Genomic DNA, 17,500 nt, shown 5'->3' on the forward strand with positions numbered 1-17,500 from the left:
TAAAACAGTTCAATTTCTAAGCTTTCTCCTCATTTAGGACCACCGTGTACACAATACCATGCTACAAGCCTAAGGTCACTTAGCTGTGCTTGGATGGGTTTGAGGGTAGAGAGTAGCAATTCATTTGATGCCGACGATGGCCCCAGGAAAAAGGGTCAACTGCGTACATAATAAATAGATGGAACGTGGCCTGTTGCTAGGTCCAGAACTTGTCAATCCCGTGTCGTAGAGAGATGTGTGGGGCCTCGTTGGACTCTGGGAAGTCCCGGTTTACCCTCTGCACCCATGGTGTCAACATTTATTACTTCGTGTTCAGATTATTTAAACACCATTCAATTGATACGAACTATGTATTCAGGAAAACGGGCTAACTGACTACATAATAAATAGATTGAATGTGGCGTATTACTCGGTCCATAACGCATCAATCCCGCATCGTAGAGAGATGTGTGGGGCTTCGTATGACTCGGGTGAGTCCCGGTTTACTGTATGGACCCATGGTGTCAACATTTATTCCTTCATGTTCAAGTTATTTAAACATCATTCAATTAAAACTGATGATGTCCCCAGGAAAAAGGGCTAACTGCATATATAATGAATAGATTGAACACTGCTACTTGGTCCGTAACTCGTCAATCCCGTGTTGTATCAAAGCCAGATGTCTTGGTACCCGGTCATCACTGCCAGCACTTACAAAGTGGCAATTCAAGATATTATTATTATTATTGTTACGGTGCCGGGGCGTCGGCCGCGAGCCGACCGCTCAGACGGAGCCACAAGTCGAGTTGGCCCAACTGATCGCCCGGAATATAGATCGCCGCCCGGATAACTCCGAGGCCGACGGGTCCTTGTGCAAGAACCGAAATACGCCAATGGGCAGACCACGTGGGGGAGGGTCGATTGCCAATCTTCAATTTACCTAAATACCCACGTGATCCAACTACCGGGGTATTCCACCCTCGACGGAACTCGTACGGAACAAGCCGCTTAAGCGAGCCTGTGCCGTGCGTGATTCCGAGCGGCCTAATCGCCGACAACCGTCGGTCCGAATGTCCCCCTTTTACGACAAACCAATGGCTTTCTAACTCCCAACACACGAAATGCTCAGTCAATGAAAGGATTGACGCGACGAGCTGAAAACATTTAACAATTGGGGTATTTATTAATAATAACGGGGAACTTGGGAAGCACGTAAGAGCAGAACTATACCGACTATACGAAATGCAATGCAATCATTTACAGCACACAAAGCACTTAACAGTTTCCTACTTATTAGACGGGCCCACGGACACACGTACGCACACACACGCACCCAAAAAATGATGGCTGATGCCTTTAATAACGGACTCCAGCTCGGAGGGACAGATGAGCTGAAACCCAGAACTTATCTCGAACCTCTCCACCTTGTGGGGTCTTCAAGCTGTTCGGACACGGGCTTCAGCGAGAGCGAGAGCGAGCTGGATCCAATCGCCGTGAGCCGCGATCCTTCCCCAGCTCCAGCGAATCCTCTCACGCTTCTGAACACGCGCTGGTCAGACGAGGCGCCGATCGTTCCCGCCGATGCGTCGCTATCTCGAAGAATCACCTCCAAGATGAGGCCGATGAGTCGCACCAAGCTGGGAACCAAGCGGATAACAAAGAGCTCCACGAACCAAGAAGAGCCAGCAGAGCAACCAGCTCAACTCTCTTCCGATGAACAAAGCCTCTCACAACACGAACCAAGAGTAAGAAGCCACCAGCAGCAGCTCGAGCCGAGCAACCAGCTCAACTCTCTTCCGATGAACAAAGCGAGGACCAAGAACTCCGAGCCGAGCAGAACCCGAAGGCCTGCTGAAAAGCCAGGCCGGAGCAAAAAGCTCTCCAAAAAGCCTCAACCCTAGCCAAGCAGAAGCCGAAGCTCTACTAAAAGCCAGGCCGAAGCAAAAAGCTTACTAAAAGCCCCAAGCAGAAGCCACTCTACTGAAAGCCAAACCCAAGCAAAGCAGAGTATCCCTTTTTTATTCCTATCCGCCCCCTCCCCCGCTCCCAGCGTGACTCATGCCCTCGTGCTCCATCCCCCGCTCAACCACGGGTGGGAGGGAGTTGTTTATGTCCCGTGATTCAGGACGGGAGGGCTCTTCTTCCTCTTCGCAGAAGAGGGGGAGGGGCGTCTTCCTTTGTGTTGTGATTGCTCACTAACTATTAAATTGAATCTCACAGCGCACGTAATCGATTTCTGCCCATTAAACAATGGAAGGTGAACTATAGGGAACAAGCATTATCGACATAACTGACGAAAGGAACCTGAATGTTGTGTGCAATCGAATTCCCAAATTCGTAACATTATTACCTTCGCAAACTTTGTTGCGAAAGTTATGTTTTGATCGCTGTGTATTTATTTATTTGTGAATATGTGTTTGTTTGTTTGTTTGTTTGTTATTCGCGTAACTCCAAAAGTATTGAACTGAATCGCAGCAAATTTGGTGGGATGATTGGTTATTATCCGAGGACCATTTGATTAGATTTTGGGAGCGATTGGGTCAAAGGTCAAGGTCATGAAAAGGTCAAAATCGTCTTTTTACCATAGCGCGGTCAATTTGTATCCAATTTGCATGCAACTAATGCCAAATGTTCAGAATTCAATGCCCCATCTTGTGATATGAGAAATGACACAATGACGTAATAACCCTTATTAGCGGTTGGGAGTCAAAGGTCAGGGGGGGTCACGACATTGCAAAATGTGCGGTTTTAGTCTTAACACGGTCAATTCTTATCCGATTTGCATGAAACCAACACCAAAATGTTGACTGTTCTGTTCCCCACACTCTAATACCAATTACAAAATTAAGAGTACAAAGGTCAAGGTCGAGGTCATGAAAAGGTCAAAATCGTCATTTTGCCATAGTGCGGTCGATTTTTATCCAATTTGCATGCAACCAATGTCAAAATGTTGTGAATTCAATGCCCAATCTTATGATATACGATATGACACAGGAAATTTAATGTTTTTAAGCCATCATAACACATATGAGATGGCAGATGTGGTATGTGATTAAATACCCTCACAATCAACAGTTTCTGGGGGGGGAGGGGGGAAAATGTAGCGTTGGCGAAGGTATGCGCTCTACTGAGTGCCCGTTCTAGTTATTATTGTTATTATTTTCAATATACCGGTATGAGCCCACCGATATGTCGATGTCAGAAAAAAATTGATACTGACAGAGCCTAATTTATATGAGTCAAAATCAGCTAAGGTGTTATATTTGTAGGCCATGAGAAAATCATTCAATTAATTTTTACTATTCGAAAAAAATGGTCCATTAATGGTTGGATACTTCAGTATAAATTTCCAGGAGATAAAAAAAGAAAGTTTCAAGCACATATATTAAAGTCTCAGGAAAAAAGAGGGAAACGATTTTTTTGAAGGCCCTGAGTGTCACATTTTTCATTGACCAGTTTCACACTGCTTTTATTGCCTTTTCTAGATTTGTATTCACAATATATATATATATATATATATATATATATATATATATATATATATATATATATATATATATATATATATATATATATATATATATATATATTGTTACGGTTGTGGAAATTCGCATTACACCATAAAGGGCCCTCAGGTGAGATATCTCTGTAAGTACTTGTGTAGTTAGCCCAAACCCGTTGCATAGAGGGAATTTATGTGATCCATCCGGGCTGCGACGCTTTGAGTTAGCCATTTTTCTGTTCTATCTTTTATTTCGAACAAACAAAAACCACCAACGATGCTCGTGGGCTTTTCCCGCCATTTTTCCCCGCGCTTGGTGTGAGGGAAGGGGAAAGGGCAGCTCGCCGCCGATTCGTGGATGAACCGCGTGAGGCGGTCGGGGTGAGGAAACGCCCCTTTTCGAGAACCTTCTCGAAGGAGGGTGGAGCCGAAAACAGGGCGGAGCAAAGGGCGGAGCCCCGCGCTATAAAGAACGGACACGGGTGGGGCGCGCGCTCTCTCTCCCTCTTCCTCCTCTTCCTCTTTGCTCATCTGCAGTGGTGGTCTTTTGTCACGAGAGCTTTTTGTCGTCCGAGAGTCTCGAGTCTCTTCTCGTCTTGGCCCTCATCTTCGAGTTCCTGTCCTGTTGGTCCTGCGCTCGCGGTTTGGCGGGCGACCTATCCACGGAGGCACGGACGGCAGACTCGACAGTGCCGGTTGTGTGGTGGACCCGCGCGTCCGAACGAGGAGTGCCGGAGAGGGTTCACCGACCGCGAGAGGAGTCGGGGCCAGGCGCGACCACGTCGACAGACGTGGGAGAGGGACTCGACGGCCCTCAGGGAAGTCGCCACTTTGCTTTTCTTTTGGGTTTGTGTAAATGACTGTGGGTGGTGCCTGTCTCGGTTAAAGTAGTATTGTTTAAGTGTTGCCGTGTGTCGGTTTTAGTCGTGGTATTTCTTTGGCTTATTGTTACAACTGTGCTTGACTTGCTTTATTGTGACTGTAAATACGTGCCTTCTACGCTGTCTGTGTGTGCAATTAAACGTGCTTGTGTAATTGTTCCCGCTCTGCTTCGTCTCTTTTCCTTTTTATTGATCCTCCATCTTGCATCACGTAAGGGGTTCGTAGTGGATTTAAAACGCCCGGTAATTAATCGGAACCGTCAAGGCCGACGATAACACCTCTCGGTTATCACTGTAGCACGGAACGGACCGTTTAAGCGGTTCGTGTCCAGAGTCGGCCTGTGGCGTGGTACGATCGCCCGGTCGACCACTCGCACAGGTACTTAGGTAGGTCGAATTTGGCGAGCAACCCGATCCTGCGCGGGTGGGCAATTGGCACGATCGTGGTGAGGTTAAACCCTCACCCGTGACTAGCTCCCGGCGTTGTTCCGAGAGGGTCACGACTGAATTGTCCGATCCGGTGGGCGAGGCGGCTGCCATTCGAGTCGAGCGGCCGATCGCACGCCGGCGGGCGCGAATTCGCAACGATATATATATATATATATATATATATATATATATATATATATATATTTCATTTAAACGTCACCATCTAAGGTTACGTATGAACATAAATTTAATCATCCGTACTTTGCTCAATAAAAAAATATGTGGTTTAAAATTCCGCTTGTGCATGTTATTGCGTCCGTCAAAATTATCTAGGGGCTCAGGGTTGAGTTTACTACCAGATGGCAGCAGCATGTACCGAAATAGTGTCATGGCCGTGTCTGTATGCTAAGTTCCTGATGGCATGTAACCCATTTTGTGCCCCAAAGATTTTCAGTATTGAAATATCGAGGTATGAAAACCAACTCGACCGCGTCCGTCGTGAATATAATGTGCCTAATCCAGGCCATCAACTCCCGCCAACGGTGGATCACGTGAACGGTCTGCACCCGAAAATAGACTTTTGACCCTGCCGGTGTATATTACGTCATCGAAATCTGTGGAAGAAGTCCGTAATGGCGACATATTTGAAGGAGTCGGTGTCAGTCATAAAAAATAACGTGCGCAATATCTAACGTGTGTAACGTAAAAACAGGAGTCAGGATATATGTCTTGAACTTGAAAAAAATGAATAGGAATGTTGTGTGACTTCGTAAGAATGTGAATTACATTTAAAGAAAGTAAATAAGTGCGAGAACCGTGGTCGAAAGGACGAGGTCAGGTCCACCATCTTCACTTTCTATGGTTTCTGACGGAGTTGGCCATTTCCACGTTAGAATCTGATGGACACGTATTGTGCACGTTAGTAATATGACAGACACGTATTGTGCACGTTTATGATTTGGTCCATTTTGAAGCATTTGAAGCCAACTCTACCCCATTTTACACGGAAAGCACCACCTAAATATATTTTTCACCAAGTGGTTCTTATGGGTGATGTTTAGGACACTGCATGTGAATTTGAACGTGGCCAATAGGGGGATGTCTTGTGCACGTTATTGTTTGACAGAAATAGAGGGGGTGGGGATGAAGAACAGTATAAATATGACCACTATATGTATTTATTCAAAATTTTTAGGATGTCCCTGAAAGTAAAGCTACGTTCCTCTTATCGCACTGCAATGCAAAGTCGGCAGCCGGCGCAGGATGATACACCAGGCCTCGGTCAAGCAGTTCAGGATGAAACTGACTGTCGGAAGTCCAATAATGCTAATAATAGCCAAGCTTGGTGGGATCATTTAAAGCAAGACCCTGTGAAGTGGGCGGAGTGTAAAGCGGCTCAAAGTGCACGTGCAAGGGAGTTCCGGAAAAACAGGAGTCAGGATGGCAAGGAACATGAGAAGAATCTTAATCGAGATCGTCAGAAAAAAATTTGCTGCCAAAAGAAAACTGGAGCAGGCCGAGGCTCCCGATCCTCGACTGGGACCGACAAAAGCGAAACACGCAGAGTTCTAACCAGAAATGAATGACTTAAGAAGTGAGAATATGATGCAAAGAAGAAAAGAGAAGAGCGAGCAAGAATGAATGCGCAGAAAAGATGGAGAATAAGAGAAAAGGATGCAGAATGCTCGAGGATCAAGCGGGGCGTGGAAAAAGAGAAATTGTGTCTCATAACTTCATCAAGTCCATCAAAAATAACATGCATAAGTGTACCCCAAAATTTTCTCTGATCTGTTTATCTTAGTACCTTTGACATATTCCATTACAAATACGGGGTCTTATGTTTGTACATTATGTTATTTGCCAAAAAGGTTTTCTGGTATCGTGATGTCATCGGTGCAGAGATGATAAATATACGAATTTTTAAGCGAACAAAAATTGTCATTGTGTTGAAAGTTCATCCAACATAGGTGTGTACAAACTTTTTGATGGACAATAAATTTTTCTTTAAAGGTTATCTCGTATGTATTAAGAAAAACACTTTGCATGCTGGAATAGGCCTGGAATACAGGGAAAAACAAAAAAATCGCTACTTTGTCCGTCAACAATAATGTGCATAAACCTTCAAAGCTTGGGGTAAATAGTGTTTTTTCTCAACATGTGGGTACATAACTATATTTTCTCCTGTTGATTGTTGTCGCGAAGTAATTCAACTTCCTAAAAACATTAGTTATATCATTTAATAAAGAATTCTATATTTGATGATTGTGTTACACTTTATTACACCTGAGCTGATTTTGACTCGTGTGTGTGTGTGTGTGTGTGTGTGTGTGTGTGTGTGTGTGTGTGTGTGTGTGTGTGTGTGTGTGTGTGTGTGTGTGTGTGTGTGTGTGTGTGTGTGTGTGTGTGTGTGTGTGTGTGTGTGTGTGTGTGTGTGTGTGTGTGTGTGTGTGTGTGTGTTTTCCATAACTCTAAAACCATGAAATCTATCAGCCTGTAACTTTGCATGCATATTAAGGGAAGTCCAAGGAAATGCATGAGTGAAACTTAGGTGCTTGGGTTAATAAAAACACCCCTTTTGAAAATAATTAACGTCCTTATTTAATTATATCCTTTATCAGGCGTATCCTCGGCCATCGCTCTCTATGAGGTCTTAACCCTTTGAGTCCTGAGCTCCTTGGACTTTCGCCCCCCCCCCCCCCCAGGTTCACTGGAGAAACACCGAGCAAGTCGAGTATCTGGATGTTTGAATAGCGGCTGGTAAAATGGCGCGAGGGTTCAAAGGGTTAAGGTGTTTCCTGGGTTACCTCACTGGGGTCTGAGGCCACCATGTTTTTTTGTCCTGCTCAACCATGCTTTGACTTGGAACAGGCTGCAATGATTTCTTAATGATAAAGTTTTTTTTATTTCCTCACTCGTATTATCCAATCCCTGTTCATCATAGCTACAAATTTCCGCACATACCATAACCTCGAGAATCTCTTAAACAAAGCTGAATTACAAAATTTATACTCTAGAATCAAACCTCGCAGCAGTACCGACTGCTAGGAAAAAGTATTCATTTGCCCAACTTGGACATTGCTTTGGCATTTCCGGGTGCATGGGTTTATTAACGGTAATTTGTAATCACTTGCCAAGCAAGGCGTTCCGTTGGAGTGCTTGCTTGAGTGCTTAAGCTACTTGGCGAGTGCCTTAAAATCGATAGCAGTACAATTCGTGTCCCGATCGGGATGCACAGTCGACAGTTCCTACAATGTAGAGGTACGTATACAGCGCACACAGACATGGTACATATGGGTAGATTTGGATCTGTAGGGACTCGCCGCTGGTGTGTGGGCACGCCATGCCATGGTGGAAAAGTCTCATCCCGTATCTTTATGGAGGTTTTATCAGGTTTTCCATCGTCCTCATGACTGTTTATAAAGCAAGTGGTTATCGGGTGTGCTTTACAGAGGTCATATGTTTTCTCTTTGTGAGTTTCCAAGAAAAATATATTTGATAACACTCGATTTCTGAGCTGCTTGCCGTATTAACGTGTTTTCTAAATTGCCGAGCCAAATTGTTTTTTTACCACCTGTCAGACGCAACTGTTTATAAAGATCAATATTTGTGCACAGCTACTTGAAACGTATATAAATGCAACGTTTTATTTATTTATTTATTTATTTATTTATTTATTTATTTATTTATTGTTGGTGAAAGTGACTGAAGGTTTTTGGGCTGTTTTCAGGATGTAGTGTCGTTGGCAATCATACTGACTCCAATCTGCCTGCCGATGTGTGTTTTTGTTTTTGCTTTTTTTTCCTCTCTGATAACTCCCCTCCCCCTCTCTTGTCCCTTTCTCTCTCCGCCCCCTTTTAATACAGTGCATCACCCTCCCATCACACCTCTCCCTCTCTCCCTCTCTCATTTTCTCCCTCTCTCCCTCCCTCCCTCTCTCTCCCTCTCTCTCCCTCTCTCTCTCTCCCTCTCTCTCTCCCTCTCTCTCCCTCTCACTCCCTCTCACTCCCTCTCTCTCCCTCTCTCTCCCTCTCTCTCCCTCTCTCTCCCTCTCTCTCCCTCTCTCTCTCCCTCTCTCTCCCTCTCTCTCTCTCTCTCTCTCTCTCTCTCTCTCCCTCTCTCTCTCCCTCTCTCTCTCCCTCTCTCTCTCCCCCTCTCTCTCCCCTCTCTCTCCCCCTCTCTCTCCCCCTCTCTCTCCCTCTCTCTCCCTCTCTCTCCCTCTCTCTCCCTCTCTCTCCCCCTCTCTCCCTCCGGACGTGTCCAGGCGGTGTTTATGTCCCTGGGCGGTGTTCACCTCTGGACAGAGTTTGTGTCTGAGCATTGTTTATCTCCGGACATGTCCGGGTGGTGATTGTCTCCGGACATGTCCGGGCGATGTTTATGTCTGGACGGGAGTTTGCCTCTGAACGTGTCCGGGCGGTGTTTGTCTCCGGATCACTTGGCTCCGGACGCGTATGGTGGGTTTTTTTTTTCTCGAGACGTGTCCATGCGGAATTTATGGTATTATAGGTAGAAAAAAAATAGATTTCAGACATTGTTTTGTTTCCATCTTCACTGTTATTCTATGCAGAATCATTTTGATGAGACAAAGTGATTCTTCACCATTGAGAGATGAAACTTCACCATTGAAACTTGGTGGACATGGTGTGTGTGTGTGACAAGGAAGAATTTATTCAATTTTAGTGAACATCCGAATCCAGATCCGGATACGATAATAATTTAATTTTCAAAGTGATTCTTCATCATTGAGAGATAGGGCCAAAAACGATATAGTACTGTCGCGCGTGATATTTCAAAAATGTAATGGGCGCAATATGTTCTCGTGGATCAGGCATTGTGTGACAGAGGTATGTGCTCTACCAAGTGCCCTTGTAGTTTGGCCTGTTTCAAACAAATGGTGGATCAACATTGGTGTTGTAAAACATTTGTGCTCCAACTTAAAGTGACACTATTTCTAAATGACCTCGCTCTTTGAACACTGTGTGTAATATATTGGTTATATAACTAAATGCTTGTCTGGGCAAGGTTGCTTACAATTTGTGATGTATCTTGGTAGAATGGCTTACTTGGAAAAAATTATCCTTTGTCCTAATTTTTTTTCCATGTTGATTTTTATTTTAGAAGTGACAGTGATAGTGAAGGAGACAACCCAGAAAAGAAGAAAATGCAAGAGCAGTTGCAAAGTGAGCATAATTCTGCTTTGTTTCCTTTAGTTACAGCAGGTCATGATGGAGCTTGCATGTGTATAACCAAATAAAAAATAAAAAACCCAAGTCTATTAACATAGAATGTGAAACAACTCTTCCAATCAAAACATTTCAATCAAACAAATCAAAACATTTCAATTTTTTTTTTACACTTCCATGACCTAATCTGTTGAACTCTCTCATACATTAATATTAACAACAAAAACGATCTTATAATGCTTCATCTTCCTCTCTCACACATGTGGTACTCTTTACTGTTTCACAATGCACTACTCTTCTGCTATTTTAACAGACTGCTCTCATTTCGACCTCTCCTTCATTCCTTGCCTAAAAAATCCAACTATTACAGCGCTTCTTCTCTCCATGCTCTGAATTCGCCTTCATTGCATCCATCAAGAATTGTGTTAAATCGCATCTCTGACCTAAAACTTTTAAAAACCACAGTTTGCCATGGATGCTCGCTTTCCATCAACCATTCTTTTTTTCCAACTTCAGTGCCAACTCACCCCCTCACCCCTCACTCTCACTCTCAAAGCAACCATCCCACTCTTCTCCCTCCAAGCCTCCCTCTCACCTCTTTCAAAAATTCACCCCTCACCTTTCTCCCACCTTTCATCCCCCTCACTCTTCCTTCTCTAAGTTGCCCCCCTCTCATCCACCAACCTGCCTCCCTCCACTGCCCTCTCACCTCCATCTCTTCACTCCACCTCCTCAAATCCTCAACTGCCATCTTCCTTGTCTCTTGTCCCCCCTCTCTCCCAGCACCACAGAGCCTTTTCTCCTCCTCATTCGGCCCCCTCCCCTCGCTATTCTGCAATACCCCACACTCCTTCAGCAACCCTCCTTACCTCCCCCCCTCGTCCCTCGTCCGACCCTCCCCCGCCCCCTCCACCTCCTGCACCAAAAGCCTCCTCCCCTACCTCTTCATTAAAACTGTGGACCTCAAATATCCGGGGCCTTCGCTCAAACCTTTCAGATCTTTCCATGCAGGTTGCCACTGACAAACCAGACATTATCTGCCTAACAGAAACTTTCCTCTCCCAAGACGTGTCTGACTCCCAAGTATCTCTCCCTGGTTACTCCCTCTTACGGTATGACAGACCTGAGCCTCGTCCTGGTGGAGGTGTTGCTCTCTTCATCAAAGACTCTATTCCTCACTCTCCCTGCACTGCTCTCACTCCCCCACACCCCCAGGAATACCTCTGGCTTCGGCTTCCCCTCCACTCCCACCTCATGTTTATATGTGTACTGTACCGTCCACCGAACAGTGATGACTCCATCTACACCTCACTCTCCGAAAACATGGACCATCTTCTATCTTCTCATCCAAACTCTCTCTTCCTCTTATGTGGCGACTTCAATTGTCATCACGCCAGTTGGCTAGGTGTGGGTACCTCTCTCACCTGCCATGGGACATCAGCAAAAGCTTTCTGTGACTCATTGGGACTGACTCAATCGGTCAACTTCCCGACCCGGATCTCAACCAATGGTACTCCATCTCTTCTGGATCTGATTTTGACAAATTTCCCTGACAATATCTGCTGCTCTTCCTTCGCTCCAATTGGTTCTTCTGACCACGTCCTTATTAAAGTGGACATCTCTCTGGCTGTTATCAGAGAACCACCTCACCGCCGTCGAGTCTGGCATTTCACTCAAGCCGACTGGCAGGGTCTCCGAGCAGCCATCAAACTTACAGACTGGTCTCCTATCACTACTTTCTCAAACATCAACTCATCCTGGGAATTCTTTCAAAGAAACTTGCTCTCCCTCATGCACAGATTTATCCCCTCTCGTGTTCAGTTGTCTTACCCTTCCTCCCGCCCTTGGTTTACTGAAGCTTGTGGCGAGGCAGTTGTCCTGAAACAACTTGCCTTTGCCTCATGGAAAGCAAACCCAACTGAGGGCAATCTCAGTTCTTTCCACAAAGCTCGGAACAAGTGTGCAGCTACCCTCAGGAGAGCCAGAAAACAACATCTTTCTCATCTCAAGTCTGAACTCTCAAACCTCTCTCCCTCCTCAAAATCCTGGTGGCGTTTAATCAAATCTGTTTCTGGTGTATGTTCCCCTCCATCCCCTCCCTTACCTCAAATGGCCGCACTGCTGATTCCACACGTGATAAAGCTGAATGTCTAAACTCGGTGTTTGCAGCTAAATCTTGTGTCCTAAACCCATCACTATCTCTACCCACTTTACCCAGTCGCACCCAACTGTCCCTGGACTCTGTATCCTTTTCTCCTGACAAGGTGGAGAGCTTGCTTTCAAACCTCGAGTCAGATTCTGCAACCGGTCCAGACGGCATCAGCCCACGTGTCCTCAAAGCCTGCTCTTCTGCTCTTGCTCACCCTCTCTCTGTTCTATTCACCCTCTCATTTTCCCAAGGTCATCTGCCATCTGCTTGGAAATCTGCTAACATCACTGCCCTGCATAAAAAAGGTGCAAAAACAGATCCCTGTAACTATAGACCAATCAGTCTTCTCCCAATCATCAGCAAGGTTATGGAATCCATCATCGCTTCAGACATGAAATCCTTCCTCTTCTCCAATGGCTTGATTTCCAATCATCAATTTGGTTTCAGACCAGGTCACTCTACCCTAGATATGCTGCTACTGCTCTCCCATCAATGGATGGAGGTCCTCAATGCCAGACAGGAAATCCGAGCCGTATCCCTGGACATATCACGTGCTTTTGACACAGTCTGGCACCCTGCCCTACTCACCAAACTCTCTGCCCATGGTATTCAAGGCCATCTCCACTCATGGCTCGCAGACTTCCTCTCCTGTCGCAGTCAACGTGTGGCCCTAAATGGAGTTCTTTCATCCCCTCTTCCTGTGCAGGCTGGAGTTCCTCAAGGTAGCGTTCTGGGCCCTGTTCTTTTTCTGGTTTTCATCAATGATCTCTCGGACTCTCTGGAAAATCCTCTATTTCTCTTTGCCGATGACTCAACCCTCTGCCGTACCATCTGTCATCCCTCAGACCGGCAAGCAGCAGCTTCTTCACTCACTGCAGATCTGGATAAAATCACAAACTGGTCCAACACGTGGAACATGTCTTTCAATCCAGACAAATCTCACACTCTCACTATGTCTCTTCGAAAGGACCGTTTACAAAACCCCCCATCCACTTTCTCAACAATCCTCTGGAAGAAGTCTTTTCTTTCAAGCTTCTGGGTCTCACTATCTGCCATGACCTTTCCTGGGAAAGTCACATTTCCAACCTTGCCTCAAAAGCCAGTCGCCGACTGGGAATCCTCCGTCGTGCAAAGTCCTTCCTCGGCCCTCTTGAGCTCCTGACCACTTACAAAGCTTTTGTCCGTAGCCTGATGGAGTACTGCTCTCCCCTCTGGGCTGGTGCTCCTGCCTCCCACCTTTCTCGACTTCACGCTGTCGAAACCAGGGCTTTTAAGATCATTGGCATCTCCCGCAATGAAGCTGAGTCTTTGGGCCTCTCACTCAATCACCGCAGGTTGGTCGGTGGTCTTTCTGTCTTCTACCGACTCCTCTCCAGCCTTGCCCCCCCTGCTCTCTCTGCGATTTGTCCCAACCACATTTCCACGGTGCGCTCAAGGTCCGCCAACAACCCCCTTCTGGTAAAACTACCAAAATCACGAATCACTGCTCATCTTCACTCTTTCATTCCTCTTTTTTCCCGCCTTTGGAATAAACTTCCTCACTCTATTCTTTCCCATTCTTCCCTTCAGGCTTTCAAAACAGCTGTTCACCACCACCTCTTATCTTCCCCCATCCAAATCCTCGATCTTTTCTACCCCCGATAATCCACCCAAGCCCACTTCCTTCAATTCTCCTGCTTTCCTTCCTGAAAGTCCCTTTAATGTCCATCTTCCCCTCGCCATGTTCCCCGTCCCATCCCCATCCCTCTCCCTTCCACAGTTCACCTGTGTCTGTTCCCCAATGTTTTGTCCCTTCCACTCCCGCCCCTCTTGTCTCATGCCTCCTTGCTGTGAGTTGTGTGTTAGCTCTCATACGAGCCTCGACCAAGGTATACAAAAAAAAAAAAAAAAAAAAAAAAAAAAACCAAATGTTTTACCATAACCTTTCTCCTTCCTCACTCCCTCTCCTTCATCCTACTTTAACTCTAATTGTGGAAATTCCTGCCACTTTAGAATAACGTGTCACTCAGTTATACCACTGAAATGTGTGGTCATGACGACTGATGATTCTGACTTCACCCCACAGGTGCCATTGTTATGGAGAAACCAAATGTGAAATGGAGTGATGTGGCTGGGCTGGAAGGAGCAAAGGAAGCTCTTAAGGAAGCTGTGATTCTGCCCATCAAATTTCCTCATTTATTCACAGGTGCCGAAGATATCACTCCGTTGTATTTTGAGGGGCAGGGAAATATTGGAGGTGTTCAAAAGGGGGTGGAAAATTCAGTGATTATTATTCAAGCTGAATCCAAAAAGTGTTGCCTGCGGGGTTTGCCGGGGCCGGCCGGAAGCGTCGCCTGTGGGTTTGCCAGGGTCAGCCGGAAGCTTCTTGATAATCTGGAGGGCGTGGGCGGGGGAGGAGGTTGGGCGCGGCTGTTTCAAGTTGTTGGGGTCAGGGGCACATTCATAGTGGTTGTTTGATCAAGACAGGGTCATTTCTGCATTTCTGGGTGTTGTAGGTTCATCTCTACGTTGATCGAACGTTGTAGGTGTAAAGGCATGGGTAAGCGGAGGGTGCTTGTGGAAACGGAACTGACCTGAGTTGGAATTTGAGGTGTTCACGGAAGAAAACCTACAATGAAAACTGGATTGTCTGCTGATATGTTCTTAGGAAAACGTACTCCCTGGCGCGGAATTCTTTTGTTTGGACCACCGGGTACTGGAAAGTCGTACCTGGCGAAAGCTGTGGCAACCGAGGCGAACAATTCCACGTTCTTCTCTGTCTCGTCCTCCGACTTGATGTCCAAATGGCTGGGGGAGAGTGAAAAGTAAGTATTTATTTTTGACACTTTGCAAGAGCGGTTTTGGGGTTCCCTTCTCAAATAATAATGCATCATAATTCCCAAGTCAAATTTCTGTGGATGGTGATTGGTAAATTCTAGATTCCTGGTTGTCAGTGGGCATTCCAAAGCCATGCATGAGATTTGGTCCTCGTCAAGAAGAAATGATGAATTGTATCCTCAATCTTAAATGCTAGTGTGTGTGTGTGTGTCTCCTGCATAACTTGCACTCCCCTCCCGCTGCCTTCCCTTCCCCTCCTCTTACTCTAACCTCCCATTAATTTAGTTTAAATGGCCACGTGTGATTAGCTGTGCCTCTTGGCTTGAGAGGGACCACAAGCAAAACGTCGCTTGAGGATGACTCTCTTTTCCTGTTTGTTACCAAATTGGGGAGAAGAGGTTACTCGAACTTTATTCGATCGATTGGTTAGCTGTGTTGTGTCGTTCAACGACACATATATATATATATATATATATATATATATATATATATATATATATATATATATATATATATATATATATATATATATATATATATATATATATATATATATACATACATACATATATAGTTACGAATTCTCGCCCGCTGGCGTGCGAACGACCGCGTCTAACCAATAGCGGTCGCTTCGCCCAATGAACGAACAACTCAGTCGCGACTTTCCGGAACAACGCCGAAAACCAGTCACGGGTGTGCTCCAAGCACACTACAACCTTGTCCACACTCAACCCGCACGTTACAGGGTCCGATCACCAAATAATCAATTTACCTAATTATTCGCGCAGGTAGATTACCGAGAGATTGTACCTCAGCGAGGCCTGCTTCGACACGAGCCGCTTAAGCAGCTCGCTCCGTTTTGGGATAACCGAGTGGGGTATTATCGCGAGGCCTCGCTTGTCCCGATTCTATTATCGGCTATTAAAAAGCCCGCTATTATTCCGAAATGCAATACGGCAGTTCAATGGAGGGAAAATGACGTGACAAACAGGTCAACATTCAAACAAGCACATTTATTCACACACGTATGCAGTCAGGTATTCATGCAGGCATGTATACAAGCATGCACATATGCAATTATACAGCCAAACAAAAGCAATGCGAAGGAACTACGACCGTTTATCTATTATGTACAGTTACTTATACAATTCTACTTGACGGACTTGGCGCCACAACTTTCATACAAAGAAAAGCAAGGAAAAACCCCCTCAAAGACAAGGGGGTAGACTGGACCTCTCGGGGTCTTTATGTCATGGAGCATTGAGGACCGAAGTAGCTCCAAGAGGCCGCGCAGGTTACCTTCACCTCAGACCGTTCGGTGCAGGTTGGCGAGCACTCTCCGGCTATCTCCACGTCCCGAACACGGCCGTGCTCCACGTTTGCGTCTCCTCCACTCTCCTCAGCTTCTCCACCAACTGCAGGCTCCAGGCTCCAGGCACTCCGAACCCCAACAGACACTCCACCGACTCTCTCCACCGACTGACTTGCGACCCTCTCCTCAGCCCGCACTTTATACCCATGGCGCGTCACCCCTCCCCTCGGAGCGCGCGGGGGCATTTTCTGCCCAAAAGGAGGCCCTCCTTTACCTCAACTTTGACCCCTGACCCGATTCACCCCTGACCCGTCCCGGTGCGCGGGAAAGCAAGAAAAGGGGGAGGGGAAATCCCAGCGCTATCGGAACTTCTCTCCTCGGTGCTGTGGTTCTGCCCGCACTCCGCGGGGGCAACGGGTTTTCCTGCCGTTTCCTTTGTTTACTTTCCTGACGAGCATCCATGGCAGAGACGTTATTTGATGTGGAGAGGTTTGTGGTGTGGTTGTGGAAGTAGTGGTGTGGTCGTTGAAATGCGGGTGTGGAGAAGGTGGTGAGGCGATGTTGTGGAGATGGTTGATGCTGGCGTTTGTGGTGGTCGTGAGGGTGGTGTGGTTGGGCGGTGGTGGTTAAGGTGGCTGTTGTGAAGGTGGCTGTTCGTTATCTGTGGGGATGTTGGCGGTTGACGAGAAGGTGGTGGTGTTGATCGTGGTTGTTGTGAAGTGGTTGGTCCAAAATAACGATTGCGAAAGAAAAACGGCTAACTGAAGATTCACAGCCTGGGTGACATGAATAAATCCCATTAGACAACGGTGGGGAAATCTATCTGAACACAAACTTATCGGCATAACTGATCTAAGGACCTATATGGTGCTCTGTGAATTTCCACAGCTGTAACAATATATGTATATATCTTCTCCTTCTTCTTTCGGCTGCTCCCGTTAGGGGTCGCCACAGCGAATCATCCGTATGATCCGCAGAGTGATTTGGCACATGTTTTACGCCAGATGCCCTTCCTGACACAACCCTGGTCGCCTCTAACGACACAGGGATATGGAACACCTATTTTAACCGGGGTATACACCGGCCCAGTACACTGATACTCATTTCGCCGACCTCGGAAGGATGACAGGCTGAGTCAACCCACTGGTGTATTAATTCAGTGGTCTAACGGGGTTTGAACTCAGGACCTTTTGGATCCCAAGCCGCTGCCCTAACCACTGCGCCAACACCAGGCGCGCGTGTGTGTGT

General features: G+C 46.2%; 1 protein-coding gene across 1 annotated transcript in view; it reads left to right on the forward strand.

Annotated features, from left to right (window-relative positions):
• Nucleotides 1–17,500, forward strand: part of VPS4A (vacuolar protein sorting 4 homolog A) — a 101,773-nt gene that overhangs the window by 33,690 nt on the left and 50,583 nt on the right. Inside the window, exons 4-6 of the mRNA XM_085888981.1 lie at nucleotides 9,910–9,971; nucleotides 14,189–14,308; nucleotides 14,771–14,927. Coding sequence (XP_085745107.1) covers nucleotides 9,910–9,971; nucleotides 14,189–14,308; nucleotides 14,771–14,927 — 339 coding nt within the window. The remainder of the gene's footprint in view (nucleotides 1–9,909; nucleotides 9,972–14,188; nucleotides 14,309–14,770; nucleotides 14,928–17,500) is intronic.

The sequence above is a fragment of the Eptatretus burgeri genome, chromosome 7, assembly GCF_056783735.1.
Source record: "Eptatretus burgeri isolate ZD-2024b chromosome 7, Ebu_testis_v1, whole genome shotgun sequence".
Lineage (NCBI taxonomy): Eukaryota > Metazoa > Chordata > Myxini > Myxiniformes > Myxinidae > Eptatretus > Eptatretus burgeri.